Source organism: Pleurodeles waltl, chromosome 7 (assembly GCF_031143425.1).
Source record: "Pleurodeles waltl isolate 20211129_DDA chromosome 7, aPleWal1.hap1.20221129, whole genome shotgun sequence".
Classification (NCBI taxonomy): Eukaryota; Metazoa; Chordata; class Amphibia; order Caudata; family Salamandridae; genus Pleurodeles; species Pleurodeles waltl.
In genome coordinates, this window is record NC_090446.1 from 1,480,677,777 (window position 1) to 1,480,702,154 (window position 24,378).

At 43.6% G+C, this 24,378-nt stretch overlaps 1 protein-coding gene across 2 annotated transcripts in view; it reads right to left on the bottom strand.

Annotated features, from left to right (window-relative positions):
- Window positions 1-20,234: 20,234 nt before the first annotated feature.
- Window positions 20,235-24,378, bottom strand: part of IGLON5 (IgLON family member 5) — an 862,707-nt gene continuing 858,563 nt past the window's right edge. For both annotated transcript variants that reach the window (XM_069201214.1, XM_069201213.1), the window contains exon 8: window positions 20,235-22,189. In XM_069201214.1, the coding sequence (XP_069057315.1) occupies window positions 22,089-22,189 (101 nt within the window). In that variant the 3' untranslated portion in view covers window positions 20,235-22,088. The remainder of the gene's footprint in view (window positions 22,190-24,378) is intronic.

Below are 24,378 nucleotides of genomic sequence, written 5' to 3' on the forward strand. Positions count from 1 at the left end.
CCCATAAAATTTGGAAGTCTGCAGGAATGTTGGCCAATTCTCCATTGGCTCTGCTATTGTGTTGACACCGGTTGGCAGTGGCAAGTGGCAATTAGAGTGGTGGGGCGGGCAAAATACAGGTGATATTAAAATAATAAAGAAAATGTCACTTACCTTTCTGACTTGCTTCACGACATCCTCCTCCCTGGGGTGTCTTCTCTCCTAGAAGCTCGGACCCAAGAAACTGCATTACCCAGTCCTGGCACTACTCTCATGCTGTTGAACAGCATGAGAGAAGCCTCAGGATTGGAGGGAAAAGTCTCCCTCAGTGTTCTTCAGAGCGCTGGAGGCCTGTGCTTTCTCTAACCCAGCTGTCTAAGGCAGCTAGGTTAGAGATGTTCAAAATGTGCATGTTTGGCTAGCCGTCGCAGGATGGCCGGCCAAAGGGACATGCGCACTTTAATCATGCGCACTCTAAACATAAATGCACAGCTCCTTGCTGCCACTCAGCAGCAATTGCCTCGCTCCGTTCTGACAATCGGTTCTCGATGGGTTGCTGAAAAGTAAAATGGTAATAAATAAACATTATTACCATTTTATTTTTCAGCTGCTCTGGGGCATTTTTTTAGCGGGGCGATGCTCCTTCGCTCTTGTGGAGGAGCCGCTCCTGCTGGTTGGTGTTACAGCCTTCGTAATTGGTGGTGGACCAGTTGCCCTATTTAAAGAGGCATTGGTGTTTGACACCTCCAGTGGGTCTGCATTTGATCAGTGCCTTTGTAAGCCCAGCTGTGCCACCATGGCTAGGTACAGTAAACCTGGTGTACCACCCTTGTCTAAAAACAAACCCGCCTTCCTTGCCCAGGACGATTTAGCTGCCTGTTTTGTCAGAAAGCGTCCCACGTTTGCCTTGCTTCAGATTTCATTTCGTTTGATTGTTTGTTTCCGCAGAGCACCATCGGCAAAGTACCTGGCATTGTGTCTTAATTCACAAAAATTTATTGCTCCTGGGTAGTGATGTGATATAGAAGTGAAGATGTAAATCACCATAAAACCCAGGGACATGAAGCAAATTGCCCTGAGCAAGCTGACGTGATGTAAAAAGCCATAAAACTAGCTGACATGATGTAAATTGGCGTTGAAGGAAGGGGGCTACGCAGGCCTTAAAGCGATAGGCAGTCTAGATGCTGGAGATGGTAGAAATCCATGGACTGGGCTGCGTAACCTCAACCTGTGACATTGCTGACAGTTGCCGTACAGGAAAGTAAGTGTGGGTGAAGTCTTGCAGAGTGCAATGGTATGATGGTAGCCAAGTGAGGCCATGACATGCTATTGGATCTTGGCATGGACTTTGTATTATGGTGGTAGATAGTAACACTAGGGCATAGAGGAGGTTTGCTGCTAGAGGGAGGGTAATGAAACCCTTATGATGTATTCTGGTGGTAGTCAGTAGCACTAGGGTATAGAGGAGGTTTGCTGCTAGAGGGAGGGTAATGAAACCCTTATGATGTATTCTGGTGGTAGTCAGTAACACTAGGGTAGATAAGAGGTGTGTTGCTTGATTGAGGGTAATGAATGCCTTTTGATGTATTCTGGTGGTAGTAACACTAGGGCATAGAGGGGGTTTGCTGCTAGAGGAAGGATAATTTAACCCTTTTGATGTATTCTGGTGGTAGTCAGTAGCACTAGGGTATAGAGGAGGTTTGCTGCTTGAGGGAGGGTAATGAAACCCTTTTGATGTATTCTGGTGGTAGCCAGTAACACTGGGGTATAGAGGAGGTGTGCTGCTTGAGGGAGAGTAATGAATCCCTTTTGATGTATTCTGGTGGTAGCCAGTAACACTAGGGTATAGAGGACGTGTGTAGCTTGAGGGAGGTTAATGAATCCCTTTTGATGTATTCAGGTGGTAGCCAGTAACACTAGGGTATAGACGAGGTTCCCTGCTTGAGGGAGGGTAATGAATCCCTTTAGATGTATTCCGGTGGTAGTCAGTAACACTAGGGCATAGAGGAGGTTTGCTGCGTGAGGGAGGGTAATGAATCCATTTTGAGATTTGAAGGGCATGCTATTTCTGAAGCCAGATTTAGAGTTTTGTGGACAGGGTACTCTAACCGAAATGCGGCAAAGTGCTGCATCTGTCAACCCCCTTGTCTGCCCACTCTGTTATGAGCCAGGCATAAGTTCATCTTTCCAATGATGTTGCCCCTATTGGCTCTGCTATGGGAAAGCTTACAACGACTGGCCAATCGGGTAGGCATATCGGAATAAGAAAATCAGATCGGCCACCCTACTTAGAAGGCGCAGCCTAATTTTATTTTCTGTCTGTCACCACCAGAAAAAAACCTGGTAGCACCGGAAAGAGAAAAAAGAAAAAATCAACCCCACACCTGGGGAGAAAGCTCCCAAGCTGTAGGGGTCATTTGTTTTCTGTTTTTAAATTACAGACTCTCTTTGGGAGTTAGTTTTCTAAAAATGAAAAAAACATTGTTGCAGACACCTGAAAGATGGCTGCCGCACATCAAAGTTTCAGTTCCTTCAAGGGACTACCCCGATTGCAGTGTCTTTGAATGTACAGAGATCACGGTTGGACCGGCTTTGGCCTCCAAATATGGTGGGAGGTGGAGTGCCGGGATGGAGGAGGTAAAGATATTACGCTTCGCCCATTTTACCTCTGCGAAAGACTGTGCCCATTGCTGTATCTCTTGCCTCAGCACGAATTAGTGTAAGAATGACACACTGAGGTTTGTGTTATGGCAATCAACTGGCAGCAAATTAAGAGAAGCTTTGGCCCATACTTATACTTTTTTAGCGCCGCATTTTTGTGAGTTTGCGTCGCTTTTGCGTAAAAAAATGACGCAGATGCGGCGCTAAAAAAGTATAAGGGCCGTATTTATACTCTGGTTGCGCCGAATTTGCGTCGTTTTTTTCGACGCAAATTTGACGCTAAACTAACGCCAACTAACGCCATATTTATACTATGGCGTTAGACGCTTCGGGCGCCAAAGTGCCCGGAGTGTGCGTCATTTTTTAGCGTGAACCCCTTCCTTGCGTTAATGATATGCAAGGGAGGCGTTCCCGTCTTAAAAAATGACTCCCAGGCCTTTACGTGGTATTTATACTCCCGGGCAAAAATGACGCCCGGGAGTGGGCGTGGCCAAAAACGGCGCATTTGCGCCGCTTTTTAACGCCTGGGTCAGGCATGGCGTTAAGGGACAAGTGGGCTCAAAATGAGCCCAGAGTGCCCTCCCCTGCCCCCAGGGACCCCCCCTGCCACCCTTGCCCACCCCAGGAGGACACCCAAGGACGGAGGGACCCATCCCATGGACATTAAGGTAAGTTCAGGTAAGTATTTTTTTTTTTTTTTTGTGGCATAGGGGGGCCTGATTTGTGCCCCCCTACATGCCACTATGCCCAATGACCATGCCCAGGGGACAGAAGTCCCCTGGGCATGGCCATTGGGCAAGGGGGCATGACTCCTATCTTTACAATGATAGGAGTCATGTTGATGGGGGATGGGCGTCGTTAAAAAATGGCGCAAGTCAGGTTAAGACAATTTTTTTGCCTCAACCTGACTTGCCCCATTTTAAGACGCCCTAACGTCATTTTTTCCCAACGCCGGCGCTGCCTGGTCTACGTGGTTTTTTTCCACGCACACCAGGCAGCGCCGGTCTGCTTGCGCCGGCTAACGCCATTCCATAAATACGGCGCCCGCATGGCGCTTCAGAATGGCGTTAGACGGCGCTAAATTTTTTGACGCTAAACTGCGTTAGCGCAGTTTAGCGTCAAAAAGTATAAATATGGCCCTAAATATGGGCCTTTGCTCTTTGCATTTTAGCATAAATACTTTTTTTTTTTTTAAAAGCATAAGATGCTTCATCCATTTCTTCCACCCGTAATAAAGTGTACAAAGCAAACGACGTTTCTGAATGTACAATTAGCATTACTTAACATTCAGCCTAAAATGATATGAAGATCTAGACATTTCTTATGTTTTCAGAACCTTTCGGCTACCACCCTGCTACTATTGTCATGGGAAGAGTAACTTTTTGGGCTCTTGATCGTGTTTTGTTTTAATCTCTCCCAAACTTTCTGTTACTTTAGTTTTTTTCCCGTTCTGCTGGAGGATCGAGGACTGATTACATTATAGACAATTCTGGTGCATATATTTTCATGTGCACAGAACAGTGCAGAACTCATGAAATGTCAGTGGAGAGTATATTTGCGCGCACTCGGGGTAGGAGCACATGGCAGAAGTGAGCATGTGGCCATTGAGTGTACTGCATGTGTTCATTTTTACCCCAAATGGAAAAAGCCTCATACGTACATTACACAGAAAATCTATAAAAATGCAGAATAATGTGCAACCGCGGTGAGTTGCTCTCAGACTAACAAATGTGTGCAGCATTGTGAGTGATGAATTGCAGTTCAGAGAGCTGACGTCACTCATTTATGCACTTTACATCAGCTCATACCTTCATGGCTCATTATTAATGTGCCACACCTGCCAACTCACATGGTGCCACCATGTGTCACACGATTTTGGCTCCCTTCACGGTCACCCAATGCAGTGCTTTAAATGGGCCGGTACTGTCCGGTACGCAGTACCCGCACTTTTTTATTTTTTAGAGGGAGAGTACCTGCAGGTCTCAAGAAAAACGTAATGCTTTTAATTGGAGAGTACCGGCACTTCCCAGAAATAAGCAGGTACTGTGGACCAGAGTACCTACACTTCTATTTTCCCATTTCAAGCTCTGACCCAATAAGGAGCCAAAAAGATGAGCCGAAACCACCGCACAAAGCTACTTTGCAGTTTGTCTTTGGAGGCAGTAAGCAGCCGATATCCATTAAGGGGTGTGAAAACACACCATGGCATCAGCAACAGCATCAGCAAACTTTTGTGGTTTGGGGGGAAGTTTAGAGGGTGGTGGGCTTGGTGGAGGGCAGAGTGACTCAGCTCAAGGCCCCACCCCATCCAAGGCCCCTCCCCCTTCTCACACTGACATTTATTTGCACATTGGGAAGTCTGATGCGTGCAGAAGTGGGTCGTGCAACATCACACTAATGTTTATAGAGGAGTGTGAAAAGCAGGCTGTAGTGCGGAGCGCCCCCTCCGCTGATGCCACTCATTGCACTGACACAGATTGTTCTTCTCACTCTGTTGGCTTGGTCTCCCTGCCTGCTTGTTTCTCAATGAATATGAGTCCTCTGTCATTCTTTGTGGCTGTTTGTCCCTTTGTCGCAAGCATTTCGCCTCTACCTCCACATTGCTATTTCCCGTAGCTTCATCACTCTCACTGCCTTCTTTTGTTCCTCCCACCAAGTACTTAATTTGTGCTTGTTGTGTCCGGTGCGGAGCACCGGCACTTATTTTTGAGGGCCGGCACTTATTTTTCTGCCTCAAGCATTTATTGCGAGCAAAAGACACATTTGGGAAAGACGGGGGAAGAGAAAAACGAAAAAGCGTCACAACTGGAGAAAGCTGCAAGAGTGAGCTGAAGGGGCAGGGAGTGGCTGTAAATGGATTAAACAGGCCCGGGACGGATCCAGGATTACGCACTCTCAGTATTCTGTGCTCGCACATTTAATTGCAGCAGCAGCATGTTTTGAGAGGAGAGCTTTCCGCACCGGCACATTTTTTGACAAATTAAGCACTACTCCCGCCCTCCTTTTCCTTCCTCTCTTGGAATCATTCAGAAGCATAGTTAGTGAGATTCGGGGGTGTGAATCTAAAATTCTCAACTAAAAAATGTACTGGGCCGCAGGGTGAAGGGGGGAGATGACCAAGGTTTGGGATCAAGACTTCACATGATGGGATGAGCATTAGGTGGGCCTATGGGGCTGATTTAGAGTTTGGTAGACCGACACTTCATTGCAGTGGAGCACCCTATGTACCAAACTCAAGGTCCACTCACCCAATTTTGAGTCTGACGGACTGCAAGATCTATGCAGACGGCATGCAATTTACTCTGTTGGTGTAAAAGCTCCTCCAACAACCTGACAGAGTAGGTGCCATCACAGGTAAACCAGCCAACCATCCACCCTATCTAGAGTTGTTGGTTAGACGGCTGTTTTTACTGTCCCTCACCATAAGGTATATCCAGGTGGTGAGCTGCAGTAAAAAAGGAAAATTACCCCCACACTGTGGGAGAAAACACCCTTAGTGTTTGGGTCATTAGTTTTTTATTTTTCCAAAACAAACTCCTACCTTGGGAGTTTGTTTTTGAAAAATAAAAAACTTTGGAAAAGGTTGACAGCCAACTGTCAGAGAAGTCCATCAAACTTTCCCTGCATTGACCGGAACCACCGTGATGTTCCTGCAAATTTACAGATGATGTCCGCTGGGCCAGCGGACATCTCTATTTTTGGCAGGTGGAGTAAACACAGGGTGGCGGACATAAAACCCTCTGGCACCCTGTCTGCCTTTCCTCTGTCTTCCAAACTTTAAATCATGCCCTCACTCTAGAGTGGCACAGTGGGAGAAAAACTATGGTTTTGAATGCTACCATGAGGTTTTGCCTATAATTAGTTTGCAAGCATTTGTGCCATTACCTTTTTGGGTGTTTGATTGCAGGTAGTATGCTTGGAAACATCAGAGATGTACAGCTTGCCAATGTTTGTGAATCCTAAAAAGTAGTACATTTGCACCCATTCAAGGAGTACATCTGTGGGTGCAGATTTGCTAATTTTTTGGCTAACCAGTCACTATATACATTCAAGTTCCTGATCCAAAAAATGAACAAGTTAAAACCCATTAGGGAAACCGAATGGTGAGAATTTCCAACACATACATAGCAGACCCGACTCAGGGAACCCAGACCTAACTAACAGGCTAAGATTGCATCTATTTGAGTGTGCCAGACCCCAAACCCTCCCCCCCAAAAAGCTACACTCCTGGACTTATTCACTCTTGTGCCCTTATCCGACTCTGTCCTGTATCTCTCTCTCTATCTCTCGCTTTCTCTTCCTATCTCTTTCCTCATTCTTCTCTCATATACACATATACACTTGAGCTTCTTGCCTCTTTTTTGGGTCGAGCCTGCGGGTGCATGCACTAGCGCATGCGTCTTGCATGCAAGACTTCGTTGTGTTCAGTAAAGGGCTTGAAGCCCGTCTATCACTCACCATTTGTTGGTTTGCGTGGCACTCTTCTTTACAACCACGTAATTCTTCAAGGCATGCCTGGCATCATTTCCGTTCCTCTGTGTGGAGCAGGGACCAAGCACTAACTGATTTCAACTTAATTAGTGCCTGTCCGCTGCTCCTGACGTGATCGAGGTACTATTTTGCTCTATCTTCCAGTGCTCCGCAAACAGAAGTCTTGTGACTGGCAACAACAGGCTCAGCTGGACAAACAAAATTGCAAAGTTTTATTTTTTAAAGCTAACTTTATTTTATTTTGTTAAGTAGACTTTTCTCAGTTTCGACGTATTTTTTTTTTTTTTTGCTCGTGGGCACTGTTGTCAAAAGTTGACAATTGTTCGAAATATGCCAGACCTATTGCAAGCAAATGCTTGTTTGTCTTTTCTATTCACATATTCCCTTGTATTGTCTTGTTTTTATCCATCTATTTTTAACTCCTCCCCATCTTTTTCCACCTCCCTCTTCTGATCCATGTGTCGGTTTTGCCTTGCTCTTTTCTTTTCTCCTTTCCAGGGCTGGACGGGGAGCTAACAGCAGCCCTAGAATATTCCAATTCTTCTTTATTTGTCACAGTAGTAAGCCCATCAAGCAATACACCCACCCTGCAATCCTCCTGCCCATACCAGGGGATCTCCTTGTGTTTTGCGTAGCTGGATAAACTCTGTTGTGCTTCAGCGAGGCCTGCGTTCTGCAAATACCAACACATGCACACCAGTCCTGCTTCTTTCACTACCCTTTTCACTCCCTCTCCTACTTATCTTCTTAGGGGAGACAACTCAGGGGGTGGTGCAGAAGTGATATGGGCTGTGAATGGAAGGGAAGCAACTTGGGTCCATATTTATACTTTTTTAGCGCCACATTTGCGTCATTATTTGATGCAAAAGCAGCTCAAACTTGCAAAATACCGTTGTATTTTGTAAGTTTACGTCACTTTTGTATAAAAAATTATGGTAATCCAGCGCAAAAAAAAGTATAAATCAGGGCCTTGGAGTGTTCAGGGCAGAAAGCCTACCAATGAGTGAGATGCTGGGGCAAAAAGGCTTCAGAAGTTGATATTCGTCTCAATGCTAGTGGTATGATCATTGCTCCTGCAGACGTGGAGGTTCAAGCTTGTTCCCTGCTTTCTTGATTGGCTTAATAAAATGTAGAGGGTCAGGGACAGAGATTAGCTTCTCTGCCCTGTTGGGTATTTCAAAGAAATTCCATGATTAATAGGCTCTCTTTTTAGTAAATTAGGGAGGTAGGAGGAGCTGTGGTCATTTTTTATGGGGGTGATTGGAAATTTTGGATTTGATGAAGTATATTTATGTAGAGATTTTGAAAGAATTCCTGGTATATTCTGTATGTGCATCCCATCCGGCCTTTCATTTTCTATGTTGTACTGTTGATGAACTATGTGATGATGTTGATTTCTGTTTTGTACCTCCAATGGGGAGGGATCAAAAGGAGAAGATTGCACAATGGGGGGCCCCCAATACTGCAGCATGCAGTGAATTACATTTTGTCTAGTGTTGAGTTCCTGTGTCACTTGGATCATTCTAAACAACTTTTCAACTACTGTTTAATGCGGTGTACTGCATCAAATAAAACAAATGTGGCACTAGACATTAATGCTTTGGTGCACCCAGGATCAGCAGCAGTCTGTCTGTTTGGGCTGAGGGACCACGCCCCTCAACTGTTTCCTGATCTGAAGAGTATCTGTCAGGCTGAACAAAACCCAGCCTGGTAGATACTCTTCTGGTTCAGGTCAGGCAACCAGAAGTTGGACATGCGCTAAATGTGCAAACTCCTGGCTGCCTGAGCTGAACTTTGCTGGGCTGAAGAAGACACAGCCTTGTGGGCGTGACCTCTTCAGCCTAGCAAAGGTGCCTCGAGGTCCTCCCCCTCATGATGAGTGGGAACGTCACTGATTGCGTCGTCCTGGGTGCTTCAGTTTTAAGCCATAACGAGCCCAGGGACGAGTGTCAATCACTGATGACCCCATCCCACTCTGTGACAAATAGGGACTGCTGCCTTCCCTCATCGGCTGACCTTAGGACAGCCAATAAGTGAAGGCAGCAGTCCAGACCCTCCTGGGATCGCCGAGCCTTCCTAGTCGGAGCTGCTGAGGTAAGTTTTTTTAATTTCTTTTTTTATGTTTGGTGAATGAGTGCGTGAGTGCACGTATGAATGTATGTGTTTTTGTTGGTGAATGTTGTGAAGAGGTGTGTGAGTGCTTGTGTGAATGAATGGGTGTAAGTGGGGTGCATTTGTGTGTGAGTAACGTACCACCTACCCCACCCTCCTCCCTCTTAAAATTACTGCCCGCCACTGCCCAGGAGTCTTACACTGTTACATTCCCTTTGACATAAGAAAGCAATTGGAAAAGGAACAGCTGAGACTGGAAGAAATCAGAAAAGTTGAAATTTCCAACAGAGTGACTGCCCCAAACAGAAGTGGCCAAAAAGAGCCAAACATCACTGGCAGGCCAATACATAGTATTGACAAGTACCTTTCAAATCTTGATATCAGTCATAGTTGCCATAAGACAGAGCTCCATGAGGATACACAATACTTCACAATGTATTCCACCCAGCAGCTATAAGAGGCTTGGGCCCTATTTAGAGTTTGGCAGACAGGCTTCGACACCACACAGCTGGCGGACTACCATGAGGGCCAAATTGTTGCAAATAAGTAACATCCCCATGTCCTAAGAAAAATACTGTTAAGTTTCATAGACAATTTGAAGAGCAGAAACAAGTACTTTCACTCTCATGCATATAGGGAGTCATTTAGCGATTTAAAGAACCACTGACCATATTTGCAGACTCCTCCCCGTGAACTAAACGTGACCTGGAGGACCTGATACATAGGATGGTGAACATCACTTATTTTTCGTTTCTGTCCCCTTCATGCGATGCATAGTAGTCCCTCTAGGCAGGTGAGAATTTCTAATCGTCCACCAGAGGAGCAGAGCCCAGGGTCTATGCCTAGCAGGCCTTCAAGCAAGCTTTGAGCGAGTTTCACACGCCGTACACTTAGGTATGATGGTCCCACTTGTGAGCTCGCTTTGCTGATTCTGAAGGCAGCTTTAATACCAACATTCATCGTTAAATGATTGAGTATTTTAGCATTCAAGGCTATGTCACGTTCCCCTCCTTTCCACCAGTGCTGGTGCACAATAGTGCGTGGGTGCATAGCACGCAGGATTGTTTTTCAGTCCTGGGAGGCATATTCCTCTTTTTGTGTGTGCTGCAGAATACATAAAAACAGATAGAAACTAGGAGAAATAAAGATATTTTTGTTACACCTCCCCTGGGAGGCGTAAGGCTTTATTGCACTCTACAAATCTGGGGATGTGTCAGAAACCATGGGAGTTGCATTGCCACACGCCATATTTTTGCAGCCATTGGAAGCCACGCAAAGTGAATTTATGTGGCTTCAAAAATATGACTTAGAGATTTGCGTCATGCATGTTCCATGTTTTGTGGTGTACGCATGGCACAATCCTTTCGTAAATGTGCCCCACAATATCAAGGTTTTGGAGTTTCTGTCGTTATTCATGAAGGCATAAGCTTGCATACAAGTAACAGCCAGTCCTGGGAAGTGCAAGGTCTAGGGCATGATGATGTCCCCTCTGAACTCCATGCAAGGGCGATTCCTAGGCCAGCTTCTTGATATTGAACGCCTGCACTATAAGTTCATGCTGAGACAAGCTTCACATCTATGACTATCATACTGCACCAGGGGTGCACTAGACCGGAACTTCGGGGGAAGGGGCTAGTATTGAAAGTGGCAGTGGTGGGGCTACCACTTCACGCAGTGAGTGCATAGACATTTTCAAAGACAGTACGAGACCACACACTGCCAATATGTCTGGGAATAATGTGACATTCTCACAGCCAGTATGAGAGCACACACTGCCAAAATGTCTGGCATTAATGTGACATTCTCAGAGACAGTATGAAAGCATACACTGCCAATATGTTTGGCTTTAACAAACAGACAGAATTTTTGCATGCCTGTATTTTCGTGCATCAGCATATTAAAGCCAGATCTATTGGCTTTGCACATAATTTCCACTCAGACAACAAGGCCCATATTTATACTTTTTTAGGGCTGCATTTGCGTCATTTTTTGCCGCAAAAGTGGTGCAAACTTACAAAATATAATTGTATTTTGTAAGTTTGTGCCGCTTTTGCGTAAAAAATGACGCAAATGCGACGCAAAAAAAGTATAAATATGGGCCTAAGGGCCTGATTTATACTTTTTTAGTGCTGCATTTGCATAATCTTTTTATACAAAAGTGGCGCAAACTTACAAAATATAATTTAATTTTGTACGTTTGCACCACGTTTGCATAAAAAAAGACGCAAATGTGACACTAAAAAAGTTGAAATCAGGCCCTAAGCACTCCTAAGCTTCAAAAGTATCCAAAAATCCTGTGAGCTTTGGATGTCTAGAAGATGTTTGGTGCCAAGCGGGTGTTGTGCCTGGATGCATGTATGACACACAGAGAAGAAAGCACTGAAGCCTTATTGGAGAGGTGTCTTTTCTTTCTAAAGCCAACACAAGACACATCATAAACAAATGCTTCAGAGAACAAGAAGATGAGTATGGGAGATCTCCAACAAAAACAAAAAGGTATACCCAAAGACATCGAGAAGTAGATTTATATGAATCTTATTAGTGGTGTGTCACGTGTACTGGTATAAAGAAAATTATATAGGGCTTCTATGTGAATGTCACAAAATGAGGGGGTTCATAAAGATCTCAAAAGAGAGGGGTATTCAGAGAGCAGAATAAGTGGGCTAATTTCCCAGTGTAAAAACATGCATGTGTTTATATTGTTACAGCACAGATGTTGCTGAGGCGGATCAGAATGTTGTGTATTGTGGGGAGCGATGGAAGACGAAGCACAATTGTATACATCAAGTGTGGACCTAAATGTTTGAATTACACGGTTACAGACAATTACATCATCATCACTGATTGAGTCATTTGCTCAAAACTGCACAGTTTTCAGCTGTGCCAGGATGGATGCAAAGCCTTGTCTCCAGTTCGACGTACGTCACTACACCACATCATCTTCCTTTGATTATGTAATAAAACATTTTAAAAAAATTAAGATTTGGAAATGCTCCAAACGTTCACTTTCACAACTCATCTTTTAATTTGTTCCTAAACGTGTTAGGCTGTGTTCTCATGCTGTCTAATGAGTAGACCAAACTCAAATTATTGTGGTATGTTGGTATTATACAGGGGTCACACCCTAATGACATTGTCTGTTGTTTAAGGTTCAGGTTTGTATAAGTGTACATGTACTATGGGTTAAAGGCCCATATTTATACTTTTTTAGCGCCGCAATAATTGTATTTTGTAAGTGTGCACCGCTTTTGCGTCAAAAAATTATGCAAATGTGGCACTAAAAAAGTATAAATATGGGCCAAAGTGTAACATGATATATAACATGAATATGTCCATATTTCTCAACAATGTAATGATTTATTAATAGTGATGTATCTCCAGTGTACTCATCAGGGTGGAAGAGAGTTCATGGTCCAGATAATGAGCACCTTTTATGGTACTTTGGCATTTTCTATCATTTAAAATAGCCAGACAAAGGCCTCTTTGTTTCACCTGCCTACCTATCCCTTTAGCTAGGTTTTTCTTGTGGCTGTATATGTTCAAGTATGCTTTTTGGGGTTTTCCGAACTGTTTTGTTGCAAATGGGTTCAAAAAGCCATTGGCAGCCAAAGGTCTGGTAAGCACCTTTGCATCAGCTACCATATACCCAGAGCAAGAGGCACACACAGTGTTCTGTGAGGTGGACAGTGAGAGGTCAGCGCCCAGCAGCCTGTGACAAGGCACAATGGAAAATGAGCATCCCTACTGTGGAGCACATCTCCCACCTTACCCAAACTGAGCTACATAGCAATCATGAGGTAGAGGAGCACAGTGATGGGCTAATTCCCTCCGCTCCCTGTGTACGTACTGTTAGAGTAACTGTGTGACATGATGTTATTGTCGAGCCATCACCCTGATGCAAGTACTACCTAAGAGACCATGGCTGAGCTTCCTCCTAGGGCAGAACAGGCAGTCAGAACCATTTTACTCAGAGCCTACCAGAGGGACCTTGCCTCCACTAATAGGTGCTGTGCCATCTACCATCAACCACCAAAACAAACGAACTGCTGCCCAGACCCTCTTTGCCAATATCACTTTGCGTGTTCTTTGGAGCATATTTATTAAAGACTACTGTTACCCTTTCACCACACAATGGGGCACAAGAGTGACGCAACTCTTAGATTATATTTATTAAATTAGATTTATCAAGCCACACAAGACCACCTTGCATTTCTTGCTACATCTAGAGCAACGCAGCTTAAATTGCTGCGTTGTATTAATCTGCCCTGCGAAAGCATTCAATGCGTGGAGGTTGGGTGTTCCCACGCATCCAACCAAAGATTTTGGCTCATTCACAGATTTACCATTACTGGTAGACCTGGGAATGTGTCAAAATGCTACGCCTCTCCATGTGAGGCATATCGAGGACAAATATATTTATTTCTTCTCTTTACTTCCTCTGTCTGTGTGCTACATTCTGCAGCACACACAGAAAGAGGGAAACCTCTCTCAGGATTGTTTTGGGCAGGAAAGTGCCTCTTCCTGCACAAAAGCAATCCTACTTACAACGCTGGCACCTTGGTGCACGGGTGTCTGCGTTGGCAAAAGGCAGCACATCACATCCCTATCAGCAAGATAACTTGCTGCACTGCGTGATTTAAAAAAAATATGATCCTTGGTTTTTAGACAGTAGTGGAATTTTTAGAAGTAAAGCCACAACCCCCTCCCCATCCCCAACCCCAGAATGCAAGCTGTTGCTGGTAAAAAATACTTTGACTGCCTGATGGGCACTGCATCACTGCAACACAATTTTAAAAATTCATGTCATGGGTAGTAAGTACTAATTTGTCATTTGTGCTTTTTTTGCTTGGAAGCACTCAAGTTAACAGTAAGGTTAAGAACAGGGCAGAGATCGCCTTTCAACTGAAGATGCACACTCGGTCATCGAAATGCTAATGAGCAATCATGGTCTCCCCTTTAAGACATTGAGGAGTGCTGAAGCAACGGGCCCTGCACAGCGAGAGCCCATGGGGTCTGTGAACTGTTATATTATGAATCGCTGGTGACCTCCACTCCTCCGAAGACACTTTCCAGCAGCAGGAGAAGCTGAATGTGTTTCTCTAAAGAAGAGAAAATGTTTTCTCTATGACACCTGCTTCCCAAACAGAGCTGTGTCCAGGAAGTCATCCACAAAGCTGCAGACCAGGCCACGGCACACACACAAAGGCCCATATTTATGAAATGATTTTGCTGCCTTAGCGTAATTTTTTTACTTTTTACTAAAAATGACGCTAGGCCCCCAGTGCCATATTTAACTCCCGAAGCAGAAACGACGAGCAATTGGGAGGCAGGCCTAAATAATGGATCTAAGCCCGTTTATCGTCACTATCTAATGCCTGGTCAGACCAGGCGTTAAAGTGCAGGTATGCCCATTTCCATGTAAACAACATGGAATGAGCACAAAGATGCCCACTCCAACCCCCAGCAACACTACCACCCACACGTCAAAAAATGATGCTAGGCTGACTAGTGGCCTCTCGTCATTTGAGACCCACTGGCGCCATTTCTTGGAACGCCATCCCTCACCGGCTAGCATCCCTTTTTGAGACACTAGCCATTCCTTAGTGCCATTGTGCATCATTTGATAAATATGGCGCACGGATGGCGTTAGTGAATGGTGTTAGCCAGCGTTAAAAAAAACTACGCACAACTGCTTGAGCGCTGGTGTGCACCATTATTCATAAATATGGGCCAAAGGGACCAAGACAGCGAATACAGGGTCTGGTGCGGCATTCTTTGACATCACCTCCTTGCATTTACTGCCACTCGTGATACCAGGAGGCCTTTTGCTCACACTGAGAAACAGTATTGGCAAAGCCAATAGGTCGGGTTTTGGGTGGCAGTCTATTGAAGTTGTTACTGCTTATTTTGCCATGTTTTTGTGTAAAACTTTATTGTCGGATGAGAGGATGGGCCCTCGCCATTTTATAAAAAAATAAATATTGTCTAAAATGAAGAAAATTGTGTTCAAAAACACACAATGCCATAGTAATCACTGGCCCTGAAAGGAACTACTTTTTGAGCAGATGTGATCCATGTGAAAAAGCAAAATGCCATCACTCACAATGAAGCTGTCCAATGGCTGAAGTAGACTGGACCTGGGGAGAATAAAAATGTGATTGACTCAACTTCACAACAATGTATGAAGTAAGCTAGCTGATAGCCCCTACAAGAAAGTGTATAGTACGTTATGTGTCAATTTTGTGAAATCAAAAGAACTGCACTATCGCCAGATCTAAAGAGTCCAATAAAAATGAGGAAAAGCCAAGTGTAGGCTGGACATACATAACCAATGGATCTGTTGGACAAGGCTCAAAATCACAATACCTAGAAGTGGAAAAGTATACTTCAGCTTTAAGGTCAAGCTGCACTATCCTTGTGCGTCAAATATATTGCCACATTCAATCCACATCACATAACAGCAGTGTGAGATTCTGGGAGATACATGATGCACCCTATCGCTCTAAGGCCCATATTTATACTTTTTTTTGTGCTGCATTTGCATCATTTTGTGATGCAAAAGCAACACAAACTTACAAAATACAATTATATTTTGTCAGTTTGTGCTGCTTTTGTGTCAAAAAATTATGCAAATGCGGCGCAAAAAAAGTATAAATATGGGCCTAAGTCCTTGTCTTGGGTGGTCAGCTGGTGGCTGGGATAGTTCACAAAGAATTAGAAGACGTAACGCTACCTATTGGAGACAGCAGTGGTTCTACAGCGAGGCACTTGTGGGTTGGACTCACAAACAAGCCAGAGAAATACCTCAAGCAAATAGAAGAGGCCTGAACTACCATCTATGATCAGTAGCGAGAGTGGGACTCTAACCACTGAGCACTGACGTATACATGTCCTCAGCTGGACAGACCTCCACTAGTGGATAGTTTACCTGCTGGAACCTGAAGCTGCTCACCTATGTGCCGAAAGTAGGGGTGCAGGACCCTCAAAATAACCAAGCTGGAGTTCCAGGTAAATGAGCAATTAACAGACCTTTAGACTTTTTTATCTTGTCACATTTGCTGTGTGTTCAGAGACGGAGGTCTAATATTGGGCTATGTCTTATGAAAAATTGTTGCCTCTTCTATTAGCATGGCAATTGGTATTTACTTTTCTTTCTCTGACTGAAATGTGCGAAGATTTTGTAAAGTGAACTGTGTGACAATCTTGCTGGTATGAAAGGAAAGGTTGTAGGATATGTTTTTTTCTAAGACATCAAAAATGTAATTACCTATAAATGAACTGTACAAATATTTCAAAACATATCAGCAGTTAGGTAAAGCAGAAATAAAACAGTTTTTTTTCCTGTAGTGCCATTTATCAGTAAAGCTGCATGTCTGTGCAAATTTCAAGGCCAATTTAATGGAAAATGTCCAGCCTGTAAATGACAGTGGCGACCATGCTCCAGTAATATATTTATGACAATGTGCTCCAAAAAACATACTACACCCTTACCACTCTCTTGCCAAATGGGCATGGCTCATTTTTTACACTTCATCTTTGAGTGAGGCTTGAATGTTTCACAATCTCTATAAATGCAGTGATGTAACAGTGATGATGGCAGCACCCCAACCCTGAACATTGTTCCAGCACTATTGGCTGCTCATACCGTCCCTGTCTACGTAGCCGTGTTTCTCATGCAATGTATCGAATAGTATGCATGAGATGGTGCCACTCAACATGACTAGGTGAATCTATACTCTTTCATCCCTAAAGTTTCACTTCTTCAGGTTGTGGTATTCCAAAAAAGCTAAGTTTGAATTTCTCAGATGTGTTCCATTGTCTTCTGTCTCTTCAATAGTAATAATTATTCAAGGTGTCATCACTTTTGAATTGTCACATGAGGGATTAAATTGGATTTAGGTAATGACAGAGTTAATCAGTGGTAGAAAAGAGATGGCAATGCTAGAATTTCAGAAGCATGAGCAAAGTGAATTTGACTTTGGAACTCAGTGAAAAATAGCACTATTCATTCAAGAAAATCTCAAACCTCTAAGGATTTCTTTCTGGAAGAAAACAACCCTACGATTTAATTAAAAGGAAATGAAGTAATACATACATAACAACAACTTTTTTGTAATGTGAATCTCTCATTCCTAAACTAATTTGGGTTTTCCAAAGTAATGCATGTTAATGAAAGATTAGCAGGAATGCGCTAGTGGTATGAGAAGGGGAAGCAGGTTAAATGTTTCCTTAACATTAACATTTTTGGATTTATAAAAATAATTCCCTGGTAAGAAACAGTTTTCCTTTTTAATGTAAAAGAAATCAGACTAATTTTGGAATTAGGCACAATAGTGTTTTAAATTAAAACCTAATAAAAGCCAGTCTAGACGAACAAATGTTAGAAATATTAGTAGAGAATTTTTAGTCTAGATGTCTAAATTAAACGATATAAGTATATTAATGACAAAGCAGCAATACAGCTGTGCTGGATTAATCTTTTTGACTAAAAAGTACAACTAGCTAGAAAACAACAAATAATTCGCTGTACAATGTATTTGTAAAGGCAAACCCACCGAGTGTTCCAACTGCAAAATACTTGTTCAGATTGAAAAAGCATGTTGGAAAACTATAGAGATTGTAAAATATTCAGGTTCATTTGTCGAATTATCTGGGAAAGAAAATCTGATGTCCCTGCCCATTTCTCTAGCTTTTTAAAAAAAAATATTTTTTTAAACGTATTTAAATACTTAACTTGTAATTATTAAATATTTTAGTGTGCCGTAGTATTAAATGAGAAAAAGCTAAAAATGTTATATGTATTTAGGGAGAATGAAAAAAAAAAAACTTTTGAAAAAACGTAAAATGTCTGCTAATGTATACTGTGAAAGGAAGAAAAAAACAAAAAATGTGACCTGACGAATCTTCGAGAACCAGCAATCACAAACAACAAGAGTTCTGGAATGTTCTTTTGTTTGATGATCTGCCATACTACAAAAAGTGCTCCAGCAAACAAATGGGCACATTTATAGTCCCCTAGCCACCTTGCTCCACATTAACGTCATTGTTTTTTACGTTAATGTGGCCCGAGGCCGAAATCCCTGCACCGTATTTATAGAGTGGCGCAATACATGTATTGCGCCACTATGTAACCCTTTGCGCTACATTATGCCTGCGCCAGGCATAATGTGTTCAAAGGGGGTGTTCTCCCATTAGGGGAGCCGGAAAAATGGCGCAAGGAAATCTAAGAGATTTCCTTGCGCCATTTTTACGGCACTTTTAACGCCGTTAAAGAGCCGTAAAAATGGCGCAGGCGTTAAAAGGGGGCTTCCATTCTTTAGAATTGGGGCCCTATGTACTCTGCAGGAGCAGCGGCAATATTTTGGCGGTACTCCTGCAGAGTACATCCATAGTGTCTTGTGAAATTACGCTATTGCCCGACCCTGCGCCATGGTGCTCTATGTTCTAAATGCGATGCCCACATGGTGGAGGTAGGGGGTGCTAAGGGGCGCAGGGAAATTAGCGCCTCACTCGGTGCAGCGCCACTTTCCATAAATCTGCCCCTCATTGACTCATCAGTCACTTTCGGCAGACCTGGAGCACTTTTAAGTTTCAGAGGGTGTTGCAGATGTTTACACAGGCTATTTTATGATACAGATCGTGCTGTCACACATATAGCACGGGGGTGGTGTGAAGGGGGCTTTTGCCCATTAGCATAGAGACGTGGCCCTAAAGGGGACGTCATAGCCCCTCAGACATCTCCTAACAGGCGGTCCCAGTCACTGCACAGGTATATCTGTCTCCTTTTGAACAGCAGGCCATGAACAGACCGTGAGCCGCCTGCACGGTGCAAGGTAGACTGACTGATGCAGACAGCCAGACCACGTTTCACCAATGGGCAGGCACCAGCTCGCAGCTCTCCTGGGGACAGTGCACTATTTTTAATAGGCCACACTTAGTTAAAGACAGGCTGCAGCACAAAAGAGGGCACAGTTATAATACTGCACATCCCTACAGGGTCTATCTAGTGAATGAGGTCACAATACGTTACCAGGGGTCGTTTTGTACATAAGGTCCCTCTTTTGTGCTGCAGCATAGTTAGGAACCCCCTCGCACCATTCAAATGCCACATTAGCATTATTTTGTTTATGCTAATGTGGCGATAGAAGGCCAAAAAACGCTGCACCATATTTACAAAGTGGCACAATGCATGCATTGCGCCACTTTGTAACCGTTTGCGCTACATTATGCTTGCACCAGGCATAATGTATGCAAAGGAGGCGTTCCCCCATTAAGGGGGCAAAAAATGGCACAAGGAAATCTAAGGCTCAGAGCGGGCGTTAAAAAGAGGCTTCCATTGTTTACAAGTGGCCTCTGGGTGTTTTGCAGGATTAGTGTCAGGATTTTTCACGCTAATACTGCAAAGCACCTGACTAGCGTAAAATATTCTGATGCTAGTCCCGTAGCTACCACCATGGTGCGCTATATTTTAAATACGGCGCACACATGGTGGTGTTGGGGGGGCAGTAAGGGGTGCAAGAAAAGAGCAGTGCCACTTTTCTCAAATATGCCCCATTGTGTTTTATGAAGTTGTGAAGTTTATCACGTTTGCAAATTTTCACATGCATGCAAAACATTTTCCAAAAAGTCCTTTTGCTGGACGCACTAGAAACCATACATGTAGTGTATGCAGCTATATGCTTCAACAAAACTTACTCGGTGCAGGATTTCTAACCTTGTATGTTTTGTATATTTACCAACTCCTAAACCTAAATAGGTTATGAGAATTGAAAAAAGCAGTTTTGAAAATCTAGTGCACCTAAAGGCTCAAACATGTTCACTGAATGTTGCCAAAAACTGCTATGCAGCGTGCAAAAAACACAATTTGAACGCAATAGCTGGGGGTCACAAGCAGGAACATGGCTCATTTTTTCTGTTACTTCCTAACTTTAAAGCACTGTGTCACTCACCCATCACAACTTAAAGTTTTTCAATCAAAGTGACAAAGGAGCTTGTTTTTTTTAAATTTTATTTTTCAAACATCATATGCAGATGAGGACCCAGGCCTCGTAGACAAACTCCATTCAGATGCACCAGGGCCGGTTAGAGCAAAGTAGGATTCAAGGAGGGCCTATCCTCGAGAGCCAAGAGGTCAGCTGGGTCGTGGACGCCGCCATAGTAGCCTTTTGTTTCAGAGACAGGAAGTATCAGAAAGCGTAGGCTTGTGCGCTGCACCCGAAAGAGTTGCAGTTTCACTTCCTACCACAACCAGCAGCAGAGTACAGAGAAAACCAGGAAGCACGGTCGAACGGGTTGCCCCCAGTTGCTGCCTGATGGGGCAAGTTCCTTTAACCTTTCAGATTGTTGAACGGTCCCGATGAATGTCTCGCCTTCCAACATTGAGGGTGCAGATGAAACCTGTTAAACGCATTAACACACCTTGACCTAGTTCCATTTTGTTTTGTTGTTATACATTCTCTCACAATATAGTGCATTTTGGGGTTTTGTTGCTTGTTCCCTGCTTCTCCACAAAGAAAACATGGCAGGTGTTTACAGATCCTCAGACCGGCACCCTGGTAAGTGAGCTTTTACCTTGAAGTCACATATGTGATTCATGTTCTGACTGGAAGATCAAATGTATGAGGGTGATTGACAGACAGCCAGTGTAATGTGAGGAGAATTCCCAGTCCATCCCAAAAGTTCTGGAATGACAATGTTGGAAAGAATTGGTACTCCCCCATATCATCCATGAAGCCAAGGTCCAAGTGAGAATGGAACGAATAAATCAGACATGTGTAGTCCCAGTAAAGCAGTGATGAAGCAGCACATAGTCAGCGCGTGCCTGTGGCACACCAGAAGCATTACACACATAAAAGCACACGCACTGAAAATATTGGAAGAATGTGACCAACAATAACATACAAGAAGAAAATGCAACAAACCCCATAATGCACCAACTTAGTCATTGGAAGCTCTACTTCAAACATCTCACTTTCCATTTCCCTCTGTAGAATATCTATTGTTCTGTCATTTTGACAATGCCCACAGGACCACTGACATGTTGCAGGTCTGCCTGCATTGTCCAATCAGGGTCTCTGTTATCTTCATTGGCTCTCTAATCCAAAGTAGCAGCCCTACCGGTGGGTCAACCAGCTTGGTGGGCCATCCAATCTTCTTCTTAACCAAAACCAAATCCCTCACTCCCCACCCCAGTAAACCATATTAAAAAGCCCAGAGCGAACGGTTTCATTCCTATGTCAAAATATGGAGGGGGATGCTGACAACTACACCCAATGTATGGGACCATGCAGACAGTCCACGCTCTATTGCTTTACCCCATTTCAGAGGGGGATCTAGGATATCCACACTGGTGAGGACACAGACACGTAATGTTTACATCGGTAGTCAATGGCTGGAGGGTGGGTACGCTGCAGCTGTGGCGATATTCATCCTATTGGGATATATTGAGATCAGTGGATCTGAGATGGTTGACTTGTAGATGGGCTGCACTGGGGGAAGAAAGAGAGATGCATAAACAATGGACAAGAAAAGGACATTTCAGAATCCCATAGCATCACTTTGAAAGCATCCCACATCTGTGAGTGAGAAAAATATTGTGTGAACAAAATGACTTTGGAACAGAATCAACAGAAGAATAAATTCAAGCTCCTGACGCTTCTTTGTTTTCCATTGCAGAAGTCTCGTAAATGTCTTTTTTAACGTTTTTATTTAAAAACTGGAAGTCCAACATGGTGTGTGATACTGATGGCTCTTGAAAGAAATGCATAATATTTCCCTCACAGTGATGGGTTCCTTTTATCTTCTTAAAAAAAATATGTTGTGTCTTCAAAACTGGAGCCTTCTGTCTAAGCCTTGAACAGGAGGACAATGAAAAGTGATGATAGGAAGCCCAAAACAATGGTAGATTCCAAGGCCGGTGTGGCAGCATTGGGTGCAGAACCAGGTCCTGTAAGTTCAGAAGAGAAGGACATTATCAGTTTCAGGCAACTCTCAATTCCAACATTGAGTCAGCAAAGGAAATACGAAATGCATGGTCGAGAGAGATTGACATTACATAATGTACAGCTGGCAGCAGTACTTTCAGTAGTTATGGCACATATTACCACCTGAGATCATGCTTGTGTCATAAAGCAGTTTAGCAGCCTTTTTACCCAGTGTTGTTCGAGCAGTCTTGGATCAACACGTCTCATTGACAAACTTTATTAGCATTGCCTAAGGACTTGACAATGTTTCATCAATTAGTTTGAGGCCCTCGTTACAAAGCAGCACAGTTAATTGTGATATGTGTGGTGACTCCTGATACAGCACATATTGCCATAATAATTTTTGGATAAATATCAGGAGGTCAAAACTCTGTGTGCTATCCCCAAAACACTTGCAGTTGGGTGGTATTGCACTCAATAAATACAGATTCAGGTAAGTCGGATGTTATCAGTTGTACTGGGCCACTCATGGGGCCTCAGTGTTTTAAAAGGTTAAACTAATTTGCCATTTTATCAACATATGCTAGTGAGGGAGCATATGCAACAATTCTAAAGTCTAAATACAAAGTAGAGAGAAACCAAAATATGATTTGTTTTCATCATGCCTATTGATATTTTACTCCTAAAGATACAAATTGTTGCTGTGCCAAGTGGTTGTATGCCACATTGTTGACGCTGGTAATGCCAACAACAATACAACAATATTGATTCCACAATATTGACTACCACCTATCTTCGTGTTTGCTATAAATAAGGAAGAGTAAATGTACTATCAGTCCTCAACTTCACATCTACGTAGCTGGGTTATATGGTGGTGGTCAGTTTTGTGGATTTAATATGGTTGCAGGTACACATTTCAATCACATAATTGTATCACCCCAAAGTACCCAGTGCTTAATTTGTAAAACAATGAAAGCCGGTGCTCAAAGGTCTGCCCAGAAGCCCACAGCTGGTGCTCTCAAGCATGCTGTATACTAAGGCTTGTAATCTTGAATCCACCTCATGCCTCTTTAGTCCACTACGCGACACTCACAGCCCCTTTATCTGACTTTTACAGGTTCCTGCGTTCTTCCTTCATGATGGCTTTTCTATTCTTCTCTTCCGGCTTCCTTCCCCTATCGAGATCTTCCCGCTCTTGCTCTCGGTAAATCCCTAAAAATGAGTGCTTTTGGTCACATTGGCAACCTCACTCTTACTGAAGATGCCAAAATATTGCAGGAATTAGATGGTCTAAGTCTGGACAACCCCCTGTAATTAGATGGTTTGTTTACAAGAGAACCACCCCAACCTACATTATAAGAACAAACGCATGTATGTTGGTTCACTAAAATTCCAGGGACAGTGGAAGTGACTTTACCTGCCCTCTGACCCTGATTACATCACACACATGGTCCTTTACCCAATTCTTAGATCCTGAACTGCCTTTTATTTGCTGTTAGTGGTATCAGTAGAAAGGAAAGGAGTAGAAAATACAAAGAATAGCAGGGTTCTTAGAGCCCTGTTTATTGTATTTCCTGTTCCTGCAGCTGCCTTCCTGGGCCCAGAGGCCATGCTAGCATAAAACGTCAGGTTCACTACCCAGGCGTTCCTTGAGGAAGCTAGAAGCCTTTTTAAGTTTCTAACTTCGATGAAGTTTGGAAAGTTCACCAGAGGGCTGCGGTCTTCTTGCTAAGCCATTTCTCTAGAGGTTCAAGTTGAGGAATTGTTTCATAAACAATATTTGTGTTTAGGCTTTAGCAATACAGGAGAGAGGGCAGTTTAAAAAAAAGAAAAATGCTCTCTGTGCAGGGCAGACGGGGCCAAGAAGGCCAGTCTGACACTGCATGTCAAGGAGGTGTCAATTTAGGGATGAGGAGGGCAGACAGTAATGCTCTCATCTGTGAGGCATATCCTGACCTTCTTCCTGATCTGCCCACATCCAAACTCAATGCTGTGGTTTGCACCTAAGGTGCCCAATCTTCCTGTTTTCTGCAGGTTTGCTCATGTTTTCGTGACCTCCTTCTGCTACCCACATTGAACTGGGATCAAAAAGTCTGCCTTTGCCACTGATACGACATGCAAGACAGGAGGGCTGGAGCTGCTGGGAGAGGGACCTGGAGTGGCCTGTTAGGGAGCCTAGTTGTCACTCCTTCACTCCAATGTGACTTTCATG